The sequence below is a fragment of the Onychostoma macrolepis genome, chromosome 20, assembly GCF_012432095.1.
Source record: "Onychostoma macrolepis isolate SWU-2019 chromosome 20, ASM1243209v1, whole genome shotgun sequence".
Lineage (NCBI taxonomy): Eukaryota > Metazoa > Chordata > Actinopteri > Cypriniformes > Cyprinidae > Onychostoma > Onychostoma macrolepis.
Window position 1 is genome coordinate 9,847,532 of NC_081174.1, and position 26,430 is coordinate 9,873,961.

Consider the following 26,430-nt stretch of genomic DNA (forward strand, 5'->3'; position numbering starts at 1 on the left):
GTAACATTATGTTGTTTTTCATAAACGTGTGCATTATCACCATTTGTTTTCTTCAAGTGATTGTTCTGTCTCCTATATGCAGACTCGCAGCATGGCTAAGCGTGTGGCTGTGATTGGAGCAGGCAGCTCTGGACTGACCTCCATCAAATGCTGCTTGGATGAAGGGCTGGAGCCTGTGTGCTTTGAGAGCAGTGATGATGTTGGAGGACTCTGGAGGTTTAAGGTTTAAAATGAATTTTTGAATGAATGTTTGGAATTTGAACAGCTGAAAAATAAAGGTGAAGTGTGTAATTTCTGTGCCATCTATGGTACCAAAATGAATTGGAAAATGACTAATATAATGATAATTGACAAGAATGCTTTTTTTTTAGCACACTGTAATCTAAGCAATACAAGATCAGGTGCCAGAAGCCCATACCTTAATAATTTATACACTGCCATTTTAATACAATAACATTCAAAAGTTTGGGGTAGATAATGTTTTTGAAAGAAGTCTCTTGTGCTCACCAAGGCTGCATTTATTAGATCAAAAATACAGTAAAAATAGTAAGATTGTGAAATGTTATGACAATTTAAAATAACAGTTTTCTAATATAATATATTAAAATGTAATTTATTGTGAAGGAAAAGCTGAATTTTCAGCAGCCATTACTCTACTCTTCAGTGTCATACTGATATTTTTGTGGAAACCATGGTACATTTTTTTCATGATTAATTTGATGAATAGAAAGTTCAAAAGAACAGCATTTATTTAAAAGATAAATCTTTTTTTTTATTATTATAACTCACTTTTTATCAGAATTAAAGTACAGTAGTGTAAATTTAATAATATACTGTATGTAATTATTGTTGCACCACCTTTTTATGGTAATTTCTTTTTAGTTTTAATATTTTTTGTTCTGACCTGTTTAACTTGCATGTAAATTAAAATGTATTATTATTATTATTATTATTGTTGTTGTTGTTGTTGCTGTCTTTAACACTCTCGCCAACTACCATTGGTCAAAAAAAAGATAGCCCTGCCTCCAAACTCACACTATTCAATGAGTTGGTTTTGTGGACAATAATCCTTCAGATGGCTTACTTATTGTTTTTGCTGCATATTATGATGGGATAAGAGAGAGTATTTTAACAATAAAGAATATTACACACTTAATTTTAAACTTAAACTTTAACTTTAAACAAAACTTTACAAAGCTACAAAGCTAATCCGTTCAAAGTCATTTACCGTATCCCGCTGTTTATTCACAGGAAAAACCTGAGGCAGACCGTTGCAGCATTTATCGTTCTGTCATAGTGAACACCTCTAAAGAGATGATGTGCTACAGTGATTTCCCTGTGCCGGATCATTACCCCAACTTCATGCACAACTCTATGATCATTCAGTACTTCAAACTCTATGCTGAGCACTTCAACCTGCTCAAACACATTCACTTTCAGGTAATAAACACCAAGACATCACATCTGCTGAGATTTCACCTACAGTAGTAGGAAATATTCCAAGATTACATCCTTGTTGGTCCTGCCAAACATACCTTCCAACCAATCAGATTTTACAGTTTGAGTTTGGGATTAGGACTATTAGACAACAGTGATGTTCCAGGAGAAAATTATTCTCAGATAATTGTGTGTTTTTTTAGGATCTATCATATTTTTTGAGTGTTTGATGATAAACAGCATTCTCTGTGTAAAGATGACCGGTAGCAGTCAGTCTCTCTGTGGTTGGGTGTATTTCAGACCACAGTTCACAGTGTGAGACAAAGGCCTGATTTCTCTGACTCTGGTCAGTGGGAAGTGGTGACTGTGGACAGAGATGGACGAGAGGAGACACATGTGTTTGACGGTGTGCTAGTGTGTGCAGGACATTACACACAACCCATCATACCCCTCTCAGACTTCCCAGGTGCTCACCTGATATTACAGCACTCTGTCATCATCATACAGATTGTACAGCATTCAGCATTGTGTGTAGGACTAATTCCCTGCATGGCTCTGTATAATGGGTTTAATATGTATATGAACACATCAGTATATTATATAATTTTCACTGTAATTTTATGTTCTGCAGGTATTGACACATTCCCAGGGGCAATAGTTCACAGTTGGGAATATAAGGACCCTGATCCTTACCTTGGGAAGAGAGTTGTTGTCATTGGGATTGGGAATTCTGGTGGAGACATTGCCGTGGAGCTCAGCAGAACGTGTGAGAAGGCAAGCAAGATTTAATAGTTTAATATCTAATATGTAAGTCTGATATTTTTGTACAGATTTTTTTAGGTTCTCAGCAGGGTCAAAATCATATGGAGAAATGAAGAGGGATGCATCTCACTAACAGACAAATAGCAACTGAATGATAGGTGTCATTTTTTAGGCTGCTGCGAGATGAAGATAAAGGAGCACGAAGAAGAATATAAATCCAAATAGGGTATTTAGTCCACAAACAGCAGAATGTAAGGTACAAAAAATAACCGTCAAACTCAAACTGAACAGACAGGAACTAAAACACCAGACCAAATGATGATAATGACTAAATTAACAAGACACAAGTGAACTAACTAAGGCAATCAAGGGGAGACAGAAACTAGGTCAATGAACAAAGTCCAAACAGGGTGATGGTGTGACAGATCGCCCCCTTCCCAGAAGGTGCTACCTCTCGCTGCAGAGAAGAAAATGGTCAGGAGACAGCAGAGGGATAGCGACAAGGGATGGCAAAGGGCTGGCAGAAAGGCAGGCAGACAACCAGGGCAGCAATGACGGAAGGAGGAGCCAGGGTGGAACAGATAGAGGGGGGAACTGTCCAGAGCAAGAGGAGACGGGAGAAGTTCCAGAGCCCAGCCAGGAAGATGGCCTATGGTGGAGCCGATCGAGGGAGGAGACATGGTGGAGGAAGGGCTGACGACTCCAGGGGGCCAACTGACGGCAGCGGAGCAGGTGGGAGAGAAGCCCAGGGCGAAGACGGAGAGCCGATGAGCCAGGGCGACAGGTAGGATCTGGAGGGCCAAGGCAGACCGAAGGCTCAGGCAACTGAGGTGCAAGCGGGGATCCGGAAGGCCGTGGTGAAGCCAGAGCGACAGAGAACCAAGGTGGAGCTGGAGGGAAGGAGGAGCCTGACAGAGGCTCCTCCTTCTGGCAGAGGGATGGAGGGACGAGGCGCAGCCGGAGGAGTAGAGTCCGATGAGGGAGCACGGCGGAGAGGAGGGAGCCAGAAGCCATGGTGGAGCCACTGGGTCGACAGGCCGATGCAGAGTCCGGGATTCAGAGGTGAGACAAGGGAAACTCCAGCCGCGTCGCCAATGGAGACTGGCAGACCTGCGGCGAACCCACAACACAGATGGTGGGCTGAGGGTGAGCTGAGGGGCTGGCAGAAAGCAGTGGCAGAGGGACTGAGAATAGGTGTGTTCGACTTCATGCAGCACCTCACAGACCGATCCACAAGAGTAGCTGCTTGCAATTGGGGGCGGAATAGAAAGTGAAGATGTCAAGTCAGACACTTTCTGTTCCTGGTAGTGCCTAATAGAATTCCAAAATGAACAACCATAATAAACAAGGTTAAAATAAATGTCATGTTAGTACTTTGCATCATATGCAGGAGTGAAATATTAAGCATATTAGCAGCAGCATTTACGCATCTGTGTTTATACAGCTGGAGCAAACACAGTCTAGATGTAATCGCTCTAAGGACACGCCGAGAGTAACAGACATGAAAACAGGCTAAATGAAATTAGCATTCTCATGTATGCATTTCAACTGGGGTTTGCTGTATTCAGCATCGTAATCTCAAAGTCACATTTGTTTCAATCTAAGGTTGACGTTTCATTAGCCGTGCTAAGTGTGATTTCAGCTGAACGCAGCGTCTAAAGCATGCGCTTTTATATCCTAATGGCTCTATACAATTAGAGAATATTGTTATATTTATGACAGTTATCAAATGAATAATTTATGACATTTGCTCAGGTGGGTGCTGGGGTCTTATCTATCGGATTGCAACGCATTTTCTTGTTAACACTTGTGAACATTACACAGTGCACGTCTAATTGGAGTTAAGCCGGTCGGCGTGGTAGCTCAGACTAACAAAGTCATAGGTCACTATTGTTAAGCCAATATTTTGTGGCTTTGTGGGGGGGGGTTATTCATGTTATATGTGCAGCAGCAGTATTTCTTACATGCTCACAGCAGCATGTTGTGGATGTATTGCGTAGCAGCAGCAGCGTAGCAGATCTATTCCACCAAGACCAAATACATTAAAGTTCGCATGAAATTAAAATGTAAAATATTTATTTTGTTAGTGCACATTGTTAGTTTTAAGGTGAACAATTAATCAGTACAAGTTAATCCTCTGAAAAAAAAATAGTTTGTCTTGGTAATCTTTAATCAAAATCTGATCATCTGCTTCCACTGTGGAATGGTGTTCCTTCTCTGAATACGTCAGCTTGACGGCTTGGGCGAACCATGCCCCTCCAGCCATTAGTGAGAGACGGAGAGGAGGAACACTAAAATAAAACCCCGCCCTCTATTCAATATTCCGTTTCAGCTGGAAATACGTCACTACACTGAAATAAAGTCAGCAGCAACTTCTGGGTCATGCGGATACAAAGTTCTGACATAAAACTCTAGATGACGCAGTCCGATAGATATAACTCAGTATGACATAATGACATTATCATCACATGTCACAGCTGATTGATTCTCTCCTGTATTGGTAGCCAATGAGCTCGCTACTCAACATTCAAACACTTAGCTAACGTTTGTGGTAGCAATTTGCAGCGCACTCCAGAAACCCTCCACCTTCCCCAGCTCCACCTGGATAGATCTGCTATGGGGTGATCATGTATGCTACGGGGGTTATTCATGTTATACATGCAGCAGCAGTATTTCTTACATGCTCACAGCAGCATGTTGTGGATATTTTGGCAATAGTAAGTCTCGGTACTTGCTCTGCCGCAGCAGTATGGCAGATCTATTCCGCCAAGACCAAATACATTAACATTGTCATGTACATTGCCATGCAAATCACTCAGAGAGTTGTCATGACAGAAATAATGTTTAAATACCAAAAAAGTGAGGGTAAATAAGCTTTTATCAGTGTTTTTTTTTTTTTTGATAAACGTGACTCAATATAACATTGCGACTACAGTAAAAAATCCTTTACTGTTTTACTGTTCTAAAAACACAGCTTTATAAGCATTATTGGAATTGAGGATGTTAGAATAAACCCAAAACCCATATGATGGTTATCATTTGGTGAATTTTGGCAAATCGTGAAACAGCTGTGTCATCATCAAAGCTCCTGCAGCCGCTCTGGAGAAACTGCGCCGGCTGAGTCAGCCGGCTGCTCTCGGAGTGCTATTGCGGTACTTTGATGCCACATGTGACAGTGACGTGACGTCGGGGCCGTCTCAAGTTGGACAAAATTTCTAACCGGCATGCACTGTCTTCAAGTCAGCCGCCGATCGGTCTGCTCAGTGCTGCATAAAGTTGTCCACACCTATTGACTGAGAACACAAGAGAGGAGGCGGGAGAGGGAGGCTGGGTGGGATCCCACGACAGACGGGGTCCTCCAGGAAAGTGTATGCCACTCACACAAACCAAATCACGACTCCCAACACTGGGAGCGGCGGACAGGGGAATGACCTCTGTGGTCATGACAGGAGTGACAGACAGTTCAGGTGGACAAACAGTTCAAAACCGACCTCCATGGTCATGACAGGACAAACAGACAGTTCCAGGCAGGCAGACAGTTCAAAACTGACCTCCATGGTCGTGAAGGGACAGGACAGATAATTCAAGACAGGTAGACAGTTCAAGACAGACTGACAGTTCAGGGCAGACAGACAGTTCAGCCGGGAGGAGAACGGGCATGTCTGCATCTAACTGCATCTAACTCCTCCGAGACCTGCCTCAGCTCACCCTCAGAGGTGGCGGGGCGGGGCTTTTCTCCGCACTCCTGCTCTCCACTGTTTTATCCACCGTCGCATGCGTTGCTGCCAGCTCTCAGACTTGGTCAGACGATCTGTGAGGCTCTGGCTCTGGGACGATCCTCAGCTCTTTCTGGCGATGGCTCGTCAGTCGCAACAGGCTTTTGCGCTCCATCTGTGGTGGCCTCTGGCTGACGCTCCACACAGCAGGGTGATGATTGGCTGGGCTCTGGGTCGGGAGTGGGGCTGGTGTCGGCCTCCTCTGGTCCGACAGTCATGGATGAACTGCATGAAACCAGCACCCACTCTATGTAGTCCGCGAAGCTCCCTCAAGGGCCCTCTCCGGACAACTGCTCACGTGTGGCAGAGTTGAGGCCAGTGCACAGGAACGTGCATAAGCAGTCGTCCGGGAAGGTGGTCTGATGTGCGAGAGCGAGGAATTCTTCCAGGTGTTCCTTGAGTGAGCAGCTCCCCTGCTCCAAGAAGAGCAGGTTGACGGTGGCGAGGTAATCTACGAAAACAAAAACAGGTGAACATGATGGGATGCTGTCTCTTTTTGTGGTCGGTTATTCTGTCAAGCTGCTGCGAGATGAAGGTAAAGGCGCACGAAGAAGAAGATAAATCCAAATAGGGTATTTATTCCATAAACACTAAAGAACAGGAATTCCACAAACAGCAGAATGTGAGATACAAGCAATAACCGACAAACTCAAACTGAACAGACAGGAACTTAAATACCAGACCAAATGAGGATAATGAACTAACTAAGACAATCAAGGGGAGACAGAAACTGGATCAATGAACAAAGTCCAAACAGGGTGAAGGTGTGGCAGGACCCAACTGATTACTTTCAAATTAAATAATTAAATATGAAATAAAATTGCAACCTTCCAACAGCTAAATAAATAAATACTTTTCAAAAGTAATGGATTATGGTAGAATTTCAAGGTACAATATGTAACCACTTACTTTAGACACTATTAATCCATTTAATGTCATAATTAGCATATATTAACATAATACTAAAATAAGTATATGACTAATTAATTTAGCATACTAGCTAGCTATTTGACAATAAAAAATATTAAATTCATTCTCATAATACAACAGATATTTGCCTTTTTTTTCAAAAGTTTTTTTTTTCTGAATAACTAAATGGTTAAAAAATTTTGGGGTAATATAGCAAAGTACAGTAATATAAATATACATTAAATAGTATGTATGTATGTAAATAATGTACATTAAACTTCCCATGAAATCATTTTTAATGCAATGGATTGTTTGTTATAAATAATTGATCTGTGCACATAATAGTTATTTTTTAAATTCATATCCCCTTGTAATATTGCATCAAAACAACGTCCCCTCGCAACAACATCTACAATAACCTCTCCAATTCAGCCTGTCACTCACATGAGATTGCCGTAATTACCAAACAGCAAAAAATTATTGCAATTTCCATTTCATGCCAAATTTGAGTTTCTAGATCTACCCCTGCTAAATTAATGCACAATATGTCATCAAACTCTGTGTCCATATGGCTGATTATTAACTGCATTTTACCCCCTCAGTTCCGAATATGTAGTTACTCTATTGTTTCTCATTAAAATTCTCCTATTTTGACAAGCTTACATTCACTCATGTCTATCTACTAATTCAGTTTCCATTTCTCAAATTGCTTTGGTCTTCCTATTCCCCATTCTTTTAGACCTTCCTGAGTACCCGGAAAGGTGCTTGGGTCATAGGTCGCATGGTTGGTAGAGGGCTTCCTCTAGATATGATGATGGTCAGAAGAGTTCGAGATCTGTTTTACGGCCTCCTGCCTCGAGCTCTGCTCAACTGGATTGGGAGAGAAGCCTCAATCAGAGACATGACCACAAGCTGTATGGACTACAGCCTGCTCACAGGTGAAGGGCCACAACATGATCTTCAAAGACTCTTTCCAAACTCTTTTCATCGTTGATGATTAAAGTAAAGCCCTGACAGTTTAAAAATTACCTTATTATTCACAGTGACCTTTACCCATGTTTTGTGATTCCAGGATCCTCGACCAGCGTGTCATTATAAACAATGACCTCCCGGGTCGCATTCTGGTAGGAGAACTGGTGATGAAATCAAATGTGCAGAAGTTTCAAGGCTCGACGGTGGTCTTTGATGATGGGACTGTAGAAGAGAAGATCGATGCAGTGATCTTCTGCACAGGATATGATTATAAATTCCCCTTCCTCCCCGCCTCCTTAAGCTCTGGTTCTGATGGAGATGTGAGACTCTACAGAAGAGTCTTCCCTCCATCTCTTGAGCGTCCAACACTGGCCATCATGGGCCTGCTGCAGACCAAAGGGTCGATCATGCCAGCTGTAGAGCTACAGGCACGCTGGGCCACCAGGGTCATTGCAGGTAATGAGCAACCATAATAAGTCATGAAAAAAGTAATTGTCAGATTTACTGGAGCAAAAAATATGGAGTCTGATATGAATCATATTTATATATGATTATGGTTTGAAAACGTTTTTTCATGTATCAATTCTCCTGTTCTTCAAGGACTTAACCATCTTCCTCCAGCTGAAAAAATGGATAAAATAATTGAGAGAGACATAAAAGCTAATTTAAAGAGGTAATTATTTATTCACCTGGATGATAATTTCAAATAGGTTTTATTTTGACAGTTAATCTGCTATCTCTCCACAGTTACCCCTGTCCCAAGATGGCTGCCCTTCAAGTGGACTACATCCCTTACCTAGACACAATAGCAAAGGATGTGGGCATCTGTCCCAACATTGCTTGGCTGCTCCTGAGGGACCCTGCTGTTGGTTTGAGGGTTTTCTTCGGGCCCTGTACTCCCTACCAGTTTCGACTGAGTGGACCGGGGCACTGGAAAGGTGCCCGTCAGGCCATCCTTACTCAATGGGATCGTGTGGCCAAACCCATGAAGACACGGCCCATTCCAGAACCTTCAGCCTCCGGTTTATTTTTTTGGCTGGGCTTGTCAGGAGGGGCTGCAGTGATTTTTGCTTTAATGGCAATGCAAAAGAAGATCCCACTCTTTCTGAATATCGATTAGATCCCATAGATATCCCACACTCAATTTTTGGGTAGCTCTGTTTTATATTTGTACTTTAACCTAATTGGTTCTTAATCTTATTTTGAGTTCATTATCTTTTATAATATGTATAATAAGTTTTAAGTCTTGTATTCTTTTGAGGAAATTAAAAATAAACATTACTTGACAAAGTAATCAGACAAGTGAAACTTGTAGTTGTCTAAGAAGTGTATTTTTTTTCTTATATCTATCTCAAAATAAGTGCTCTCTCATATTTCCAAACATGATTACCCTATCGTTTTTTTCAACCAGGTAATAGTATTAGTGTAATATATCTTTTGACAATCATCACAGAGGTGAAGTATCAGCATGCTTATCACTAAATATACTTAACTATACTTATATAGTAAGTTATAAATAAAACAACCAATATTGAGCCTGGCAGGGCTGGTATCATTCTATGATGTGAGTTGTGCAGTTATTACCATGTCTACATATCATTAAGATTCATTCTTACACACTCGTATATGACAAAATTCTTTATTGTAGTGGAGACAACAGAAACAGTGTAATTATTCACACAGTGAATATTTTTTCAGCATTTCCACGCAAATAAATATAATACAATACTATTTTATATAGGAAAATTGGAGAAAACAGTCACATAGTTATTCACATAGTATTTTTTTCAGCATTTCTACACAATAAATGTAAAATAATACTATTTTATATTAATATTTATTATAATATTCATAGTTTAAGATTAAATGTCTGGGACAAGAGTACATTATTAAACATGATTAAAGCAAGACAGTTTTAATGTGACCTTCATCAAAAACACTTTAATAAAAATCAAGCCTCGGGACATGTTACATGCAAAAGTTCATAAGTGTGTATATTTGTTACCACGACCAATTGGAGTGACGGCAATGAATCTACACCCCGTTTACATCTCCGCAGGGGTGTGGTGATGTAGTGTTTGACCAATACCTGAACTTCTGCATTAACTGCTTCACACTATGAAAGATGGTATGCTACAAACTTTTTAGTAACGCAAATACAACTCATTGTCGATTGATACAGGCATGTATACGTAACGTGACTTAAAATAACGTTATACGTAACGTTAACTTAAAATGGCAGCATTGCTTGTTTGTCCCAATCTGACTGAAATCAGATGCCTTATGAGCTTTGTAAATTTGATCTATTGTGTAAGTATCATTAGCAGATATACATCAAAGCATTGACATTCATTATAGGCCTAGTTGATATCTGATGTTTGGTAATTGATCTGTCTTGTGGCACTTTCAATCTATTGCGATCCATTGATGATATTACTAAGCAAATTTTTTGGTCACCTAAGTATCTTCTTGCTAAGACACCACTTGGCAGTACATTAACAAATTAATGAATATACAAGAGCCCTCCAGAAAATACAGAGGTGGAGGAAGTGAGAGGCTATAAGACTCTCTTGTTGAAAATATTGCCAAACTTCTCCACTGCAGCAGAACCACTGATAATTCAGGTGGAGCCTGAATACCAAATTCCACTTGCTAAATTGAAAAGTTCTTCACAGTGGCAAAGATGAGGTGAAAACTTGGCCATCTTTCTCCACTGTGACAGAACCATTGATAGATGAGTTTAAGGAACTTAAACAACAAACTCTATCGAAATTAGATGCGAACCGTTGATCGTTTGTTTGGCACCTTGGTAAGATAATAAAGAAGGAGAGAGTGATTAAAGATGAAGATCCTGAAAAGCATGCGGAATGAGTGTGGAAATTATAGTGGAGGTGGATCTGAGAAAAGTAAAGGAGAACGAAAAATAGAGAGAGGTGGATTGAATATGCAGCTCCATCAAATCAAAACCTGATTTTGGATGGAGACAGACAGGACAAGAGTCACACATCAGAAAAAAAATAGAGGTTGAAAAAAGAGAAATGCAAGCAACAAAACAGAAGGTACAGACAAGACGGAGCACATAGGTTCCAAAAGGGGATTTTCACAGCAATGCTATAGAAGAACCATTTTTAGTAACCAGAAAACCTTTCAGTTAATAAAACCATTTGAATAATCTAAGAACCTATTTCCACTATAAAGAACCTTTTGTGTAATAGAAAAATTCCACGGATGTTAAAACATTAAGGCAAATAAAGATCCTTTATTTTTTGGAGTGCAGGTAGCAAATATTGCTCCACCACCTGCACATGATACAAGGAGAGAGAAAATCAGCAATCCTCTCTCAGCTGAACTTCTGCACATTTATAAACTGGCAGAGAAAAAGGTTACTGCTGAAAAAGATAAGATGTTTAGAAAACAAAGAACTGTAAAAAATAAAAATAAAAAAACTGTACAAAGAATATGTCAATGATCTGTTAATGAAAAACCTGCTGATGAGCAAACACAGCAGGTTCAGTAAGTCATTCAGAACGGTCTCTCTGAACATTTGAGCATTAAGAAAATATTCAGTTGGTGGTAAAAAGAGAACAAAAGACAATGATAGAAAAAGAATACAGCCTTGACAAAATAATATGAATTGTTATCTGTGTGTATCTCTCTGTGACAAGTGACAAGTATTGTAAGTGTGTCTTTTTTAAAGGGGTCATGACATGGATTTTTTTATTTTATTATTATTTTAATGTTTTTTAAGGTTTACTTATACTGTTAGTAAAGTTTTTTGCACAAAAAACCCCCCCAAATAATTATATGGGAAAATTATTATTTTCAACCCTCATTCTGACCCTCTGTCTAAAATGACCTGTTTTAAGAGGCGGGTCCTTTAAGGTTTGTCAGGAATCTGCCACTGTTATGATTGACTAACGTCATTGCCTAGGAAACAGTATCAACGCCCCATCGCTATTGCATGTGAGTGTTTTGACAACATGGGGGGGAAAAAATGCTAATTTCCAGACAAAGCATTATGAAATCATTTACTTACAGTTTGTGATGTAGCTGCAGTCAGATCCAGTACCACTTCATCTTTCAACAAATGTGATGTGCTGGAAAAATGAGTCGGAATGCACACAGGCTAATTTTGACCTACAGACAAAAAAAAAAAAAAAAAAAAGTGAAAAATTTCGATTTTGGTTGAATTTCAAGTTTTCACAAAAACGAGTTAATTAAACCCTTATCTAGCAATCCAAGTGCTCCAAATGGTAATTAAACATCTAAAATGATCTTTATTTGTTAGTTTTCTGAGAGGAGTACCTTTTTCTCTCCTTGCTTCTTGCACTGCCGCTGACTGATATATGAATCGTGCACATAAAAGCGCTTCCGCCAACGCACGATCCTGATAAATATAGACACAGGCAATTTTATTACAGTATTTACGCAAACATAATATGTTATGTCTTAAGTGAACGTTTGGGGAACTGTTGTGGAAAACATCTGATGTGTTTAACATTATATTATTCATGCAGTACAGTCTGTCTCATTAATATTAATCAAACAATAAAAGAAAAGATCCCTGCTCTTGATTGAACTGCTTTTGTAGTTTTAATAATCAATTTATTTGTAATGAACACACTGAAGTGATTTTTACATTTGATTGTTTGTATTTCTTACTTGAATGCTTTTGTTTAGATGTAAAATGAAAAAAGTAATGCACTAGGCCTATTTGTTTCTTTCTTATATTGTTCTACTGTTGTCGTCGTTTTGCATTTGTTCTTATTTTTAATAACAAAGATAAAATAAAAATGGCTATATTGGGATTATTAATATACAAATTCATATAAGAAAGGAACTGTGTCAGCAGATATACAAGGGACACAGAGGTAAGTGAAATCAACAGCAGGTTTATTGAACAATGGCAGGGGAACGAAGCGAGATGGAGAGTCCAGGTGAGTGCGCGGGGACATGGGAATGTTCAAGAGAGTCTTATTGCATTTATTTTTGGCCATATGACAGAAATCTGATATTTGTCGTATTTCTGTTTTGCATAAAACTGAATAATACTTTGTACATACTATACTGTATTCTAAAATGATCTGATATTAACTTTTGCATGGATTTTATTGAAAAGAGCTTAGGCTCATGTAACTAGAAGTTTTAAGATATATGAATATGCTTACGTTTTTCTTGCCTCATGGCTTTTCATTATTTTAACAAGCAAAGCAATACAACATTACATCCTTTGGATGTCTGGCAAGCCATTCTTTGTAATCTTCTTTGGTGAGCCAAATATCTTGAAACTTGCATTTTCCAGGCATCACGTTTCAGTGGTTTCAGCCTATTTTTGCATTGTTTCACGGTGTGTCTGTGAAACGTTGAGGTACATCTTAGTAGTTTCGTGTGCGTCTGAACGTCATGGCAACAAACAACACAAAGTACCTCACATAGGAAACACTTAACGTAACGCATAAATGTGCATAACTAACGTAAATCAAGCAAGCTAGTATGCATATGCCACAAAGTGTTGGCGAAATAACACATTAGCGGACCGGAGGGAAAAATATGGAATTTTCAAGGACCTGTATCTATGTTTGTTTATTTTCAAAAACTTTCCAGGGCCTTGAGAATGTTTTATCAGATTCACAAACTTTCAAGGATTTCAAGGACCCGTGGGAACCCTGAATAAACTACCCACTTGTTCTGTACACTGGTACACTGGGATCCTTCTGATATCTGTACAAAGATGTGAACGAGCTGTTTAAACCAAATGCGTCAAAGCGAACGTTCTTTCACTCAATTTGTCCTATTAACAAACGCAAGCACGTGGGCTGTGTCAGAAAGTGAACATGCATCTATATAATGTATCCAGTGTAGACAGGATAGCAGCAGTAATTCCGCGTCACATTCAGCGTAATCAAGTGTCAGCCGTTAAGCGACTGAATGCCAGTGAATGGGGCGATGAGAAGAAGACTATTCGTCAATGCCTTGCTCTGGAGGCAGTGTTTATGCAAATGTTTGTGCCCGGGCAATGTCATCTTGCACCTCAGATCCAAAATGAGCCATTTTTGGAGCTTGATTATAAATGATTTGTTTATAATGAGGAGGACGATTTAAGCTATGAAACTCGCAGGATATTTTAATGGTACAATTTGTATATAAGAGGTCTTTGTACCGTACAAAGACCTCTTATATGCCAAAAGATCAAGGCAAATTTGATTTCTCATTTTATGACCCATTTAACCTGTAGCTTCATATGATCACCACGATGCCCTATACCTACTTATCCACTAATCATTATTCTTCACTGGTTACAGTGGTTTCAGTTTATCAACTTGTCATCACACCTGTTTATAATGCACCAGAAAGATTTTATGGAATTTAAGTCGGTATCAAGTTAAGTAATTTAAGTGTACTTTCTAAGGTGACAACTGTACTGTATTACTGTAACATCTACTGACCAATTTGGTGCCCTATAGGCCAGATTTTGGCTGGTGCCCCTTGCATCACAGCCAATTTTTAAGTTTTATGGCATGCAACAAATTATACAATATAATTAAAAGTATTGCAAGAAAAACTGACATTATGTCAGGCTGCTACCTAGATGTTTAAATTAGAGAATTTTACTAGTATCATCCTAGTAACTGCAATATTTAATCTAATTTTATTAAATTGTAAAATTACAATATTTATGTTTTAATTTCTTAAATTCAAACATTCTTCAATGGGATGCACCTATCTTGATTTTTCATGGCCGAATCTGATTAAAAAAAAAATCAGCATATGGTCACTGACTACTCGATACGTACCGGAAACACAATTTGTACTGTACATGCGCGAAATGCTTCCACTTCCTCCATCCGTCAACGTTTTTACAACAGTCTAGCGATATGGATTCTTTTGCGTTTTATATACAGTACGACGGGCGTCGGGCGAATTTCATCATCAAAGGTAACTATTAGTACCGAAAGATTTAATAATAATAATTGTTTTAAAAATATCAAGTTACGTTCACTGTAACTTACTTCAGCTCCCATAATCTGATTATGTAATTTGATCTTTTTACATTGAATTGCTGCTTCTTCTGACTTTTTATTTTTTCCTATTAAAATAGATGACAGACTCTTCTACGTCGGCCCCAGTGGGCAGTACATGCGGCTAGTTGTCCTGTCAGAGCAAGAGAAGAGGTCTGTTCTTACGGAGTGCCACAATAACCCTGGGACTGGAAATCACAGTGGCGTCAGAGGCACTCAAAACAGGGTTATTGCTGGATACTATTGGCCTACAATTATCCAGGATGTGAAAGAATGGGTAATCTACTACAGATGTAGTACTTTACTTTCTTTTCTTTTTTCTTTTTTTTTTTTTACTTCTGCCAGTTTTTTTTTTTTTCTATGCAAGTATCTATACTTAAGAAACCACCTCCTTACCACCTCTGATTGTTAGATACCTCCTTGATTTAGAAGTTATATTTATTGTCATCACCAACTTGTATCAAGTGGCTGTTTTTCTTGACATTTTGTTCAAAAAATGTGTTGCTTTTTAGGTCAGATCCTGTCACCGCTGCCAGTTGAATGACCCCATCAAGACTGTTGTGCCAGTCTTGCATTCTATTAAGGTACTGCTTACAAGGTTTTAGCAAACTGATGAGACTAACAAACTAGTCTAAACCTTGTGTACAGTTTTACCAGCATTTGGTTGATGCTAATTTTGTGCCATGCAGGTAAAAGAACCTTGGGAGGTGCTTGGTTTGGATTTGATTGGACCACTGCCAGAAACAGCACGCAACAACAAGTATGTCCTTACCATGACTGACCTGTACACCAAGTGGGTGATTGCAGAACCTATGAAATCTAAGACAGCAGCTGAGGTGTCTGCAATAATAACCGCAAAGCTGTACTTGTTCGGCATGGTAAGGAAAATCATTACAGACCAAGGGAAGGAGTTCGTCTGCAAGGTGAAGTTTTGTAAATGTTTAATTATGTTTTTTTCCCCCTACTCTTGTCTCAACATTTCCACCTTATTTTTCCCAAAAGAGCTTGCGTGGCCATTTGTAAATTTGGTAACACTTTACAATAAGGTTCATTAGTTAACTACATTAGTTAACATTAACTAATAATAAATTGCACTTATACAGGGTTTATTCATCTTTGTTAATGTTAATTTCAACATTTACTAATACATTATTAAAATCTTGTTAACATTAGTTAATGCACTGTGAACTAACATGAACTAACAATGAATATCTGTATTTTTATTAACTAACGTTAGCGAAGATTAGTAAATACAGTAACAAATATATTGCTCATGGTTAGTTCATGTTAGTTAATACATTAACTAATGTTTAACTAATGAACCTTATTGTAAAGTGTTACTGTAAATTTAATGTGTCTGATTTCCGGTCTCATCTGCTTCCAGCTATATTTAGCTGTGCAAAACAGCTCGTTTTGCTGCTTGATATTGCAAACTGGTGTGTTTTACCATATTATTTTAATTACGAACACACTGGTTTGTAGTGCAAACAATTTTACTGTTTACTGCACTGTTATTCTTCTCCTTATTTCCCTATCGTGCTTAATGAAGTGGAAGTCTCGCACATTCACAGAGAACGGTTTACTTCCACGTTGAAAAATAAGGTGGATATGTTGTTGTCTACAGTTATTCCAGTCTTGCAAATTTAACTTATGATCCCTCTGCAGCTCAACGACAGCATTTTCAGTATGCTGAAAATCAAACATGCCGTCTCCAGTGCTTACCATCCCCAAACCAACGGGCAGGTGACTCTTTTTATACCTCTCTTTTAAGATCTATTGTTGCCTTATGGTTATTCATCAACTTTCTAAATGCATTGATATGTACAGGATGAAAGAACTAATCAGAATATCAAGTGCGCACTCAGGAAGTATGTGAATGACAACCACAATGACTGGGACCTCCACCTTCCTGCTGTGGTGTATGGAATCAACACTGCAAAGCAGGTTTTGTCTCACTTATTATATTTATAATATCTATGGTTAGTTGTCAATGGTAAAACTGAATTGGTGAATTTATTTACTATTTAATGTCAAGGATGGAGTTTTTCAAACTTATAGATAAATACAAACTTAATCGTTAATGGGAAGCTTCCTTATGTGATCAGTACTCCACTAGACACAGCCCCTACTTCCTCCTCTTCCATCGACACCCACGTCTGCCAGAGGTCATGAATGCCTGTCCCATGGGAGATGAATTTGAAATTGCTGACCCAGAAGACAACATTGACACCAGAGTCAATAAGATGAAAGTTCTCAATGAAAAGGTTTGTATTTGAATAATAAAGGTAAATGAAGTAGTGAATTACTATCAGAATTAGACCTAGACATAGGCTGATCTATGTATTTTTTTGTTGCGATTCTGCTTTATCTCTCTTTAGTTATAAAAGCAGTTGAATCTTAATGTGAAGCCACTGTCCCTCACTCTGTTACATTGTAATGATTAAACCTGGTTCCTTATTGTTCTATCTTGGCCTGACTGAGACTCCATTGATCAAGAGACCAGAGAATTCTGTATTTTTAAATGAGTTTTAATTTTGGGTTCTATTCTTTTTTTTGTAGGTTCTTCACAACATAGAGAGAGCACAGAGCATGCAACAGAAGTCATTCCAAAATCACTTGTTTGAAATTAAATGGTAGATTGATATTATACATATACTAATGGATTATATGTACAGTTACTTCCTGGTTTTAGATAAGCCAGCTCAGTTATTTCCGGTGAACTGTCAAACTCCGCTGTGATATAAGGGGAGTGCCCTTTATTCGGTTTCTCTACATAATCCATTAACAATCTGAAGAAAATTTTTGGAAACACTTTATTTTGATGGTCCCTTTTGAACATTCTGTTGACACTAAGTAATGTTGCAACTACATGTCAACAAACTCTCATAAGAGTATTAGTAGACTGTCTGCTTCATATCTACTAACTCCTTATTGTGTTGGTCTCCCAACAGATATTCTACTGACTATATGTAACTTTGCAAGAACGTGTCAACTTAATCTAACCCTAACCCTACCAGTCAACTAATACACTACTAACACTCTAATGAGAGTCAGTAGAAATGTATGTGCAACATTACTTATAGTCAATAGAATGTGTTAAAGGGACCATCAAAATAAAGTGAAACCAAATTTTTGTTTGTATGAGAGGACCAAACATTCACGTGTACTGTTTCAGGAATTACAAAAGCAAGTGTAAATAATTACATGAAGTAGTCCGCTAAATTGTTCCGCAAGTCATTACTATGATTGACAGTGATAACTGTAGCGACGGATGGAACAAAACATCTGCAAAGCCGATGTCAAAACAGCATTAAGTGATTCAGAGTAAATTCAGAGTAACAAAACTACAGCTGCAACAAGTCTGTGTTGGCTGAATATATTGAGCAGCTTCTACAGGTAAAGATAAAACTTTAAAAATGCAGTTTTGTAGTATTTAATTGTTATACCATTAATAATGAATTTAATTTGTTTAGTATTTAAATAAATAATCCTTCTAGGTTATTGGTGTCTTATTTATTTATTTGCTATACTTCAGTACAGTAAAAGTACTAAAAATTTCTTATAATAGTATTTTTTATTTTATTTTGTTTTATAAATCCAGAAACAAAAAGGAGTTGAATGAACTGAGCTAATGGGTGATCCTCTGCTGCCATCTACTGGTTATAATGCTAATTTCATGTCATTTTCATCTTAAAACTCTTTGTTTTCCAGGAAACACATTTTTTTGGCACATTTTTTCATGTCGTCATCATCATGATTGAAAAGTGAATCTTTCTCTGCACAGCTGAAGAGTTGAGAAATAATAAAGGCTTTAAAATATCATGTTTAAAACATGTATTCATGAATATGAATGTAAGTTATCAAGTATGAAGAATACCATTACAATGTTGTTTGAGATAACATCACTAGCTAGCCAACGTTTACCAACGGATTACCAGGATCAGCTTATACAATTTTATGTTGTTAAGTGTTAGATAAGATAGGCAGTCATTATTTACGGTGATTGGAGTTATATTGTTTCTGAGTTTCTGACAAAAATGAGGCAGAAGAGGTTTCTGTGAGGGTCTCAAGAGTATCTACATATATACAACAACGTCAAATGGCATTTCACCGGAAGTTTTAAGCTGGCTGAACTATATACAGAAGTTCTAAAGAATGCTCCATGCATATAGTCCATTGTCACGTATCTGTATATCATCAGATGGACCAACTGAGAGGATGTTCCTCCAGGACCACTGCTACTCAACATTCAAATGGCAGGTAGAGCATCCATATGCTTGTTCGGGTTTGATGTGGGAGAAGGACTTGGACCATATTCAAGATGAACTGGTAAGTATTGTTTATTTAGTGACACTTTGCATATTTAAATGATAACCATTACTTAATCTGTTAAACGTTCTTTATTTTTAGTTAAAGTATGTGTTGGACAAAAATCGGCCATCGGAAGAACTGATCATAAAGCAAGGCCAAATTTGCCTCACACGAGAAGACTTCTGGAGCCTGGGTTTAAGCCAGTGCATGGAATCCAATGTGCGTATGTTTAGTGTCTTAATTTACTGCACAAAAAAGAAAAAATTCCCAGATAACACATGGCAACTTCCACAGGGATGTAATCGTTCTGCAATTCATTTCAGATCGGAAATGCCTGCCTCAAGATTGTGGAAGAAGCTGCACGAAGACATGTACTTTATACTATTATCTTCTTTTAGAAGTATTCATTTGGATGTATGCATGTTTAATAACTTATGTTCTTTCCATAAGGGAAAAAATGTTCATATTGTGGACCTCTATGCTGTTCCCGCCTGGAAAGACAAAAATGTGGACCCAGAGCATAGTTTGCCTGTAAGTTTTTTTGCTATCATGTTCTTATCAACCGAGAGAGTTTTATTGGGAATAGGCACAAAAGTATGTTATTTTTGTGCATGCATATTGTTTTGTCACGATAATATTAGGAAAACGTGAGGTCCAAGGATATCATACTATTTCCAGCTTGGAGCAGGCAGGCAGATGAAGCTGATCACTATCTGCTCTGTGTTGAGTTTCTTTTAATCTTTCTAGTTGTAATATTTCCAAATTCAACAGGTAGGGTTAGTGAGTTCGATTTTCATGGATATTAACAAAATACCCATTGATTGCAGGTTTTGTTTGTAGCTAAGAGGGAGATAGTTTTTCTTGATTCTCTTCGCCCTGATGGTTTTGGAGATGAGACCTACAGAACCATATTTAGGTTGAGACTAAAGAGAGTTAATTTATTGGACTTGTTCCAGGCGTGTTATTTGGGTACAATTTCCAAAAGGAGTCTAGTTCTCAGGCTTCAAATTCGTATAAGAGCCTCGTTCTCAGGCTTCAAGTTCATCAAAGAGCCTCGTTCTCAGGCTACATAACTGATCATTCAATTACACATTATGTATTTTGTGTTTTCTTTGGAAATGCCAGACACGTTGCAACCTTCATTGACCAAGGATCCTGGACTGAAAAAACAGGAAGAGACCTTGAGGTATGTTTAAAATGATGGAGTTGTGTAAAGCTAATTTAAATTTAATTTTCTTCTTCCATAAGGGGAAAAAAAAGACACAAAATAGCATTTTATGGTTACTGCCACTAGAAGGGCCTATAGGATCCTATGGAGATTCTTAACTCTGCAAAACAAGTGAAACATATAAACTTAGTCCAATTTGAAGCTCGAATGTGCTTTTTTTTTTATGCAGTCAGATAGATTTAAAAATAAAAAATATATATTTTGCAAAAAAATTAATTAAAACTGAATTTTAATCTTAACATTCAATTTCATAAATATAAAATATATATTTAAAACTATTAATATGCTATAAACTCGTTGGTCTCCACCACAGCACTCAAATTTAAACTCAAATTTAACTAAGTCAAAAAAAGTCAAAATGACAGTGATTACATTTGAATTGATCATTTGGTACAATGCACTTATTGTGTACATGTTTTTACATTGTACTTATATTTTTAAAAAATACCTATATGTAATTACATCTGTAATTAATTTCTGTAACAAAGTTTAAAAAAAAGTTAAGGGGGTCTGAATACTTTGCGTACCCACTGTATACATGTTTAAACAAGCCAGCAGTTATTTTTAAAGCTAACTGTGGATGCACATTTCCTTTTCCAGTGTTTTCCTCAACAGTCTACAGGAAATTCCTGTGGCATCTACATGCTGATGGTAAGAATGTTTCATTTGTCAAAGCTGTTAAATAATCAAATCAAAGTCTTACAGTGTTATTTGTATTTCACAGTATGCTCTCAGCACCTGTACATCATGGCCATTAACATTCACAGAGGTAAGCTAGATTTTCACAAAGAATATACCAAACTACTTTTATGTGGATTTTTTGTTTTTGTTTTTATTTTTGTGTTTTGCACTCTTTTAGGAGGAGGTGCCATTGATTCGCCAGTGGTGGTGCATTCAGCTGATGGAGAGGTTTTGTCTTGAAGGGTATGACAGACTCTACAGTTAAAATTTCAGTATCCTGGCTGTATTAAGTCACCGTTGGCAAAATGATACTAGAAAGGTGTTATACAAATAGAGTGCATATACATTTACATATTTTACAAAGGCATGGACAGAGATTTGCACACTGGACAGAAGCAGCATCCCAACTCCTTCAGGGAACCCTTGAGCCTGTCTTTATGGTGTCAAACTCCACCACCACCAAACAGACACCCAGCAGAAGAGTTGTGGTTGAAGAGGACACTGATAAGGTAAATGATTTTAGTGATCATATATCAAGGAGTTGCATGCAAACTGGATAAATAGTTTAACCCTTAAATGCATGAATGTTTCGTCAATCATTATTACATATTCAGGTCTTTAGTGACCCGGACCTATATATCCAGCACGGATGGATCTCTAACTGCTGCAACAGCAAAAAACTCTCTTGATGTTTTAAGAACAATTACAGAAGAATACAATAAAGCATATTTCGTTACCTTTTGAAATGTATAAGGGTTCAATTTGAGCAGATCATTTTACCATCGCTGTCATCGTCAGAGCACACTTCCACATTATATCCAGCATCTGGCTCATATTCACGATCTTAGCCATATTCTCAAAACTATCATTTTCAATGACTTAAAAATCAATATTTTGATCACTGGCAGCTTATTCACCACATCCACCATCAAATGACAGTGACAATTATATTTCATTGTGTGCAGTAATTTCTTTGCAGTAAAGCCATTCAAACCAGTTACATTTTTGCTGATGATATTGGTTTGTTTTATGCTTGCTGTAAATTATGAGTGACACATTACGTCATCATTGTATATCAAACAGTGCCACCTCAAGGAATAAAGATGCATTGCAGGTATTTAGTCATCGGATATGTAAATATAGCTGAGAAGGAAAAATACACTTACACATTTACATACCTCCGGTCTCTAGCGACCCTATACAGTTTTTACAAAAATTTATCAGAAAACAGGCATTCTTGTGTATATATATTTTTTTCTTGTTATATTGTTTATAATGAATACATTGAGGAATACTAAGAAATTTGATGTCTAACTTTAAAAAATGAAGGAGGGAGAGGGCAGTGAATGATGTCCTGGGTCGCTAGTTATATTTTATAATACTGTTCTTCACCAGGTGCAACAGCCTACCATTGTGAGAGACCTTCATACAGCTTGGTACTGGGTTCACAATCACAGAGACTTATTTCGTGGAGAGGTGACAGAGCCTGCTTTTCTGCAGATGAACAGTGAAGATCAACAAAATGCACTCAGGAAGGCCCTGGAGAGTGAATTCCCTGAAGCAAAGGATGACTTTTTGTTTATATTTCAGTATCATTTTTGTCATACTGTGTTGATAAAAAAGGCCTGAAGGTCAATGCCATGTTCCTCAATCAGCAATTGTAGTGGAGGGAAGGATGGAGGGATGGAAGGAGGGAGGGAGGGAAGGAATGAATAAATCATTTGAAGAAAAAATTTTTGTGTGTGTTTCTTAGATGCAGACATTTGTTAAGTATGCTGAAATAAGTAAATCATATCTTTAGAAAATTAAAAAATGTAATGTAAAACACTCACTTATATACACCTGTATTACCCAAATAGAGTCTAGCAAATGTAAACTATTTAATTGATTTAATTTGTGCAAATCTAATCGATTAATCAATATAATATAATTTATATATTTTATCAAAAAAAAATGTTTATATCAGGAGAATCACTAAACGACTATTTCCAGTACGGATTGGGTAGTGTCAACAACACCTGAATTATTACATTACATTTTTAGTAGTAATAGTATTATGACAACAGTTTTATTAAAACTACCCAAAATTGCCGTAAATTGTTTCGTCGTACTTCAGACAGGAAGTAGATGCATTTCCGCGCATGCGCAGTACAAATCGTGTTTACTAGTGACACACACTTCATTTTTTCGGTTATTTAAGTGCACTTTTTCTTTTTGGAATTTTCAGTGTGAACGCACTACCTCGCACTATTTACACTACAAAATGTCATAAATAGTGCATAAGTACGCGATTTGGGACGCAGCTTACAATTCAGTTTTGAAGCTGTTGTATTAAAAGTCTTGGGGCAACGTTGACAAGAACGTTTTTGTGCTCATGAAATATGTAAGAGACAATGCACGGCTAGCTGTGCATTAAACATTTTTTTTAATCGTGTTAATGATGTTTTCAGTCCAATATTTGACCTGAAGGGTAAAATGATTTGCAATTTGTCCGCTTCAGATCAGACACAAAGATGAAATAGTGCGGTAAGATCACATTTATTTGAATGAATTAGGCTATAAGATTTATTTGAATTAATTATCGAGAGGGAGAGATGACAGTTGTGTGTGTGTGTGTTACCTGCGTCTGCGCGCGTTTAGTTGGCCTACTTCAAAAACAGCCATTTTACCACCTCGTTGCTGAGGAATAATGTAGTAATAATATACTATCTAGACTTTTTATTTATAAAAAAATAAAATAACCTATGTTAGCCAATAATTGTGTAGGACAGAACTATGTACAGCTCATCTGAACACACGCAAATGTTGCAAGACAGAACTAATCAATCCCAGAGAGCATTCACTCACTTCTATATACCGTGATATTTTCTGAGACGATTATCATATCGTGAAAATTTCATACCTTTACAACCCCAGCTATAATATATTAAAGGGGTGGTTGATTGTCATTTCACTTTTTTAACTTTAGTTAGTGTGTAATGTTGCTATTTGAGCATAAGCAATATTTGCAAAGTTACGACGCTCAAAGTTCAGTGCAAACGGAGATATTGTCTTTTAAAATTATGGCAGTTTAATGCCTACAAAAACGGCTCGTAGGGACTACAACGACTTACTTCCTGGGTTGGTGACATCTTAAACCCAGAAATTTACATAAGCCCCTCCCCCGGGAACATGCAACAAAGGGGGCGAGGCCATGTTGCGCTTTAAGCCTGGCTCACACTACAGGATTTTTAGCCCGATTTAGCCCCAATTTCCCCTTCCTGAGAATCAGAGGAAAAATCTTGTCGAGCACCTCGATCGGTCCCGATGTTCGGCGCGGATTATCTGGTAATGTGAGGCATTCACCGATAAAACTTTGCACCTCCCGATCCTCTAGCACACAAATCGGGGCCGCCCCGATCATATCAAACATGTTTGATATTTAGGATTTAAATCGGGATGATGATGGCTATATAAATACGTCAGCACTTTCATAACAGCCAATGCGCAAAACAGCTGCTGTACGGCTCCATTGAATTGTGGAGACAGAGGAAACTGCTTCTTGACCTTTTGTAGTAACATATTGTCTGTATAATATGTATCACAAGAAAGAGGAGAAGGAGAAAGAGAAGCACTGGGGTGAAATCGCCTCAGTTTTGAACGTACAGGGTGAGTGAAAGCTGCTAGCATTCTAGCTAACATATGTAAATATTGCTGAAGAGCTGCTGCATGAGATCACGTGCGGCACTCCCTCTGGCATGATAATCTTAATAATACAGGGATTAAAGTTCTCAGTCGCTACGACGGATTTCCGTTCGTTGCAGCGAGTCTAAGACGGATTTCAGTCATTTGCAGGGTTCCCACCTGTCTTTAATGTCTTAAATTCACTTTTCAAAATTTTAAGGCCGTTTTAAAAAAATTTAAAATTTTAATGAAAGTGCGTTTTTGAAGAATCTAGTGAGTCAGTGATTCATGATTACACATTCATAAAGACAGTCACTTGCTTCATTCCTGAATGAATCAGCCGTTCGAGCGAATCAATTGAATGAATGATTCAGTGATAAAATCAGTGACTTACCACCACCTGCTGGCGGTTTCAGTTGAGGGGCTACTGTATAATTTCAGTTATTTAAATCATTTAATAGTTCTGTATTCAAAATTGTATATTTAAAACATTAATCTCCACATGAATCTATGAATTTAATTGCACTCATGCCACCTCTGAGCCTCATTAAACGTCTGAAAATGTACCTACAAGCCACTTTTGTGTTCTTCTGTGCCACCTCTGTAGTACAAATACATTTTTTATTAATACTAATTCCATATAATTGGTAACTTATTTGTCTTATTCTACTTATTATATTGTTTTAAATAGAAATTTTCAAAAGCTTATAAACATACATTTTGGAATTTGACATAGATGAAAATGATGCCATTGCAAAAAAGAAAATGCCCCTGTAAGTCACTTTAAGGAGTCAAATGTCACCTTGTATTAGGAAGGCTAATTTTTGATCAGAATTTTTGATTATTGATCAGAAGGTGCTCCTAATTATCGGCTTGGTGTGTACCGGGCTTTAAAGAGACAGCAGCCTAAATAAACCTGCTGCTGTCTTTCATTACAGTGAAGACTATCCAGCATTATTTTACAGTTGAATAGATTATAGTTAGACCTAACTGAAAAAATTTAAGTACTGATAATTTAATTTGTATCTTATTATTTTTGTTTGTGCTATTGATTGTCATTAATTTATTTGTTTTTATTTTATTATTTACTATTTACTTGTCTTTTTTAGTTAATATAAATTTGATTCTGAGTGCAGGTGATTCTTGGGTGGGGAGGGGGCGTGGTCCATGGGAAATAGTCCTGCCACCACAGCTGGAAAACATCCTAGAGGAAACACTGCATACATTTAATAAAATTAAAAAAAAATGCATTTACAAAGGTAAAAAGAAAATGCCCCTGTAAATCACTTTGAGTCAAATGTCACCTCGTATTAAGAAGGCTAATTTTTGATCAGAATTTTTTATTATTGATTAGAAGGTGCTTCTAAATTTTTTAAATTAGGAGGATAAGCGCTCCTAATTACAAGAAGAAAAACACGGCTCTTAAACTGGGTGTGTGACAGGTATGGCTGTAGAAGGGTTTGGCCGAGGAAAAATTTTCAGTCAAAAGATTTTTTTTTTTTTTTTGCTTTAACCCCTGATATCTTGTAGTGTGTGATGCGCCACGAATTTAAAATCTTGTAGTGTGTACATGTTTAAGATTTGAGGGAAGATAATCTGCAGAGATTCTGCTTATATGTGTGCTGCAACCAGATTTCATAATCGGTTAGTATTTTAAAACTCCTGTAGTGTG

General features: G+C 37.6%; 1 protein-coding gene and 1 pseudogene across 2 annotated transcripts; both read left to right on the forward strand.

Moving 5' to 3' along the window:
- Nucleotides 1-9,150, forward strand: LOC131527499 (flavin-containing monooxygenase 5-like; annotated as a pseudogene).
- A 9,913-nt stretch (nt 9,151-19,063) lies between these two features.
- LOC131527484 (uncharacterized) lies at nt 19,064-22,745 on the forward strand. Of its 2 annotated transcripts, none has more exons than XM_058756609.1 (9): nt 19,064-19,204; nt 19,286-19,557; nt 19,637-19,717; nt 20,312-20,372; nt 21,015-21,065; nt 21,139-21,183; nt 21,274-21,338; nt 21,460-21,604; nt 22,491-22,745. In XM_058756609.1, the coding sequence occupies exons 1-9, from the start codon at nt 19,094-19,096 to the stop codon at nt 22,722-22,724; spliced, it is 1,065 nt and encodes a 354-aa protein (XP_058612592.1). In that variant the 5' UTR covers nt 19,064-19,093; the 3' UTR covers nt 22,725-22,745. The 2 variants fall into 2 exon arrangements, with proteins under 2 accessions (XP_058612592.1, XP_058612594.1); XM_058756611.1 differs by lacking the exon at nt 19,064-19,204 and having other exon boundaries at nt 19,294-19,405; nt 19,510-19,557.
- Nucleotides 22,746-26,430: the final 3,685 nt, after the last annotated feature.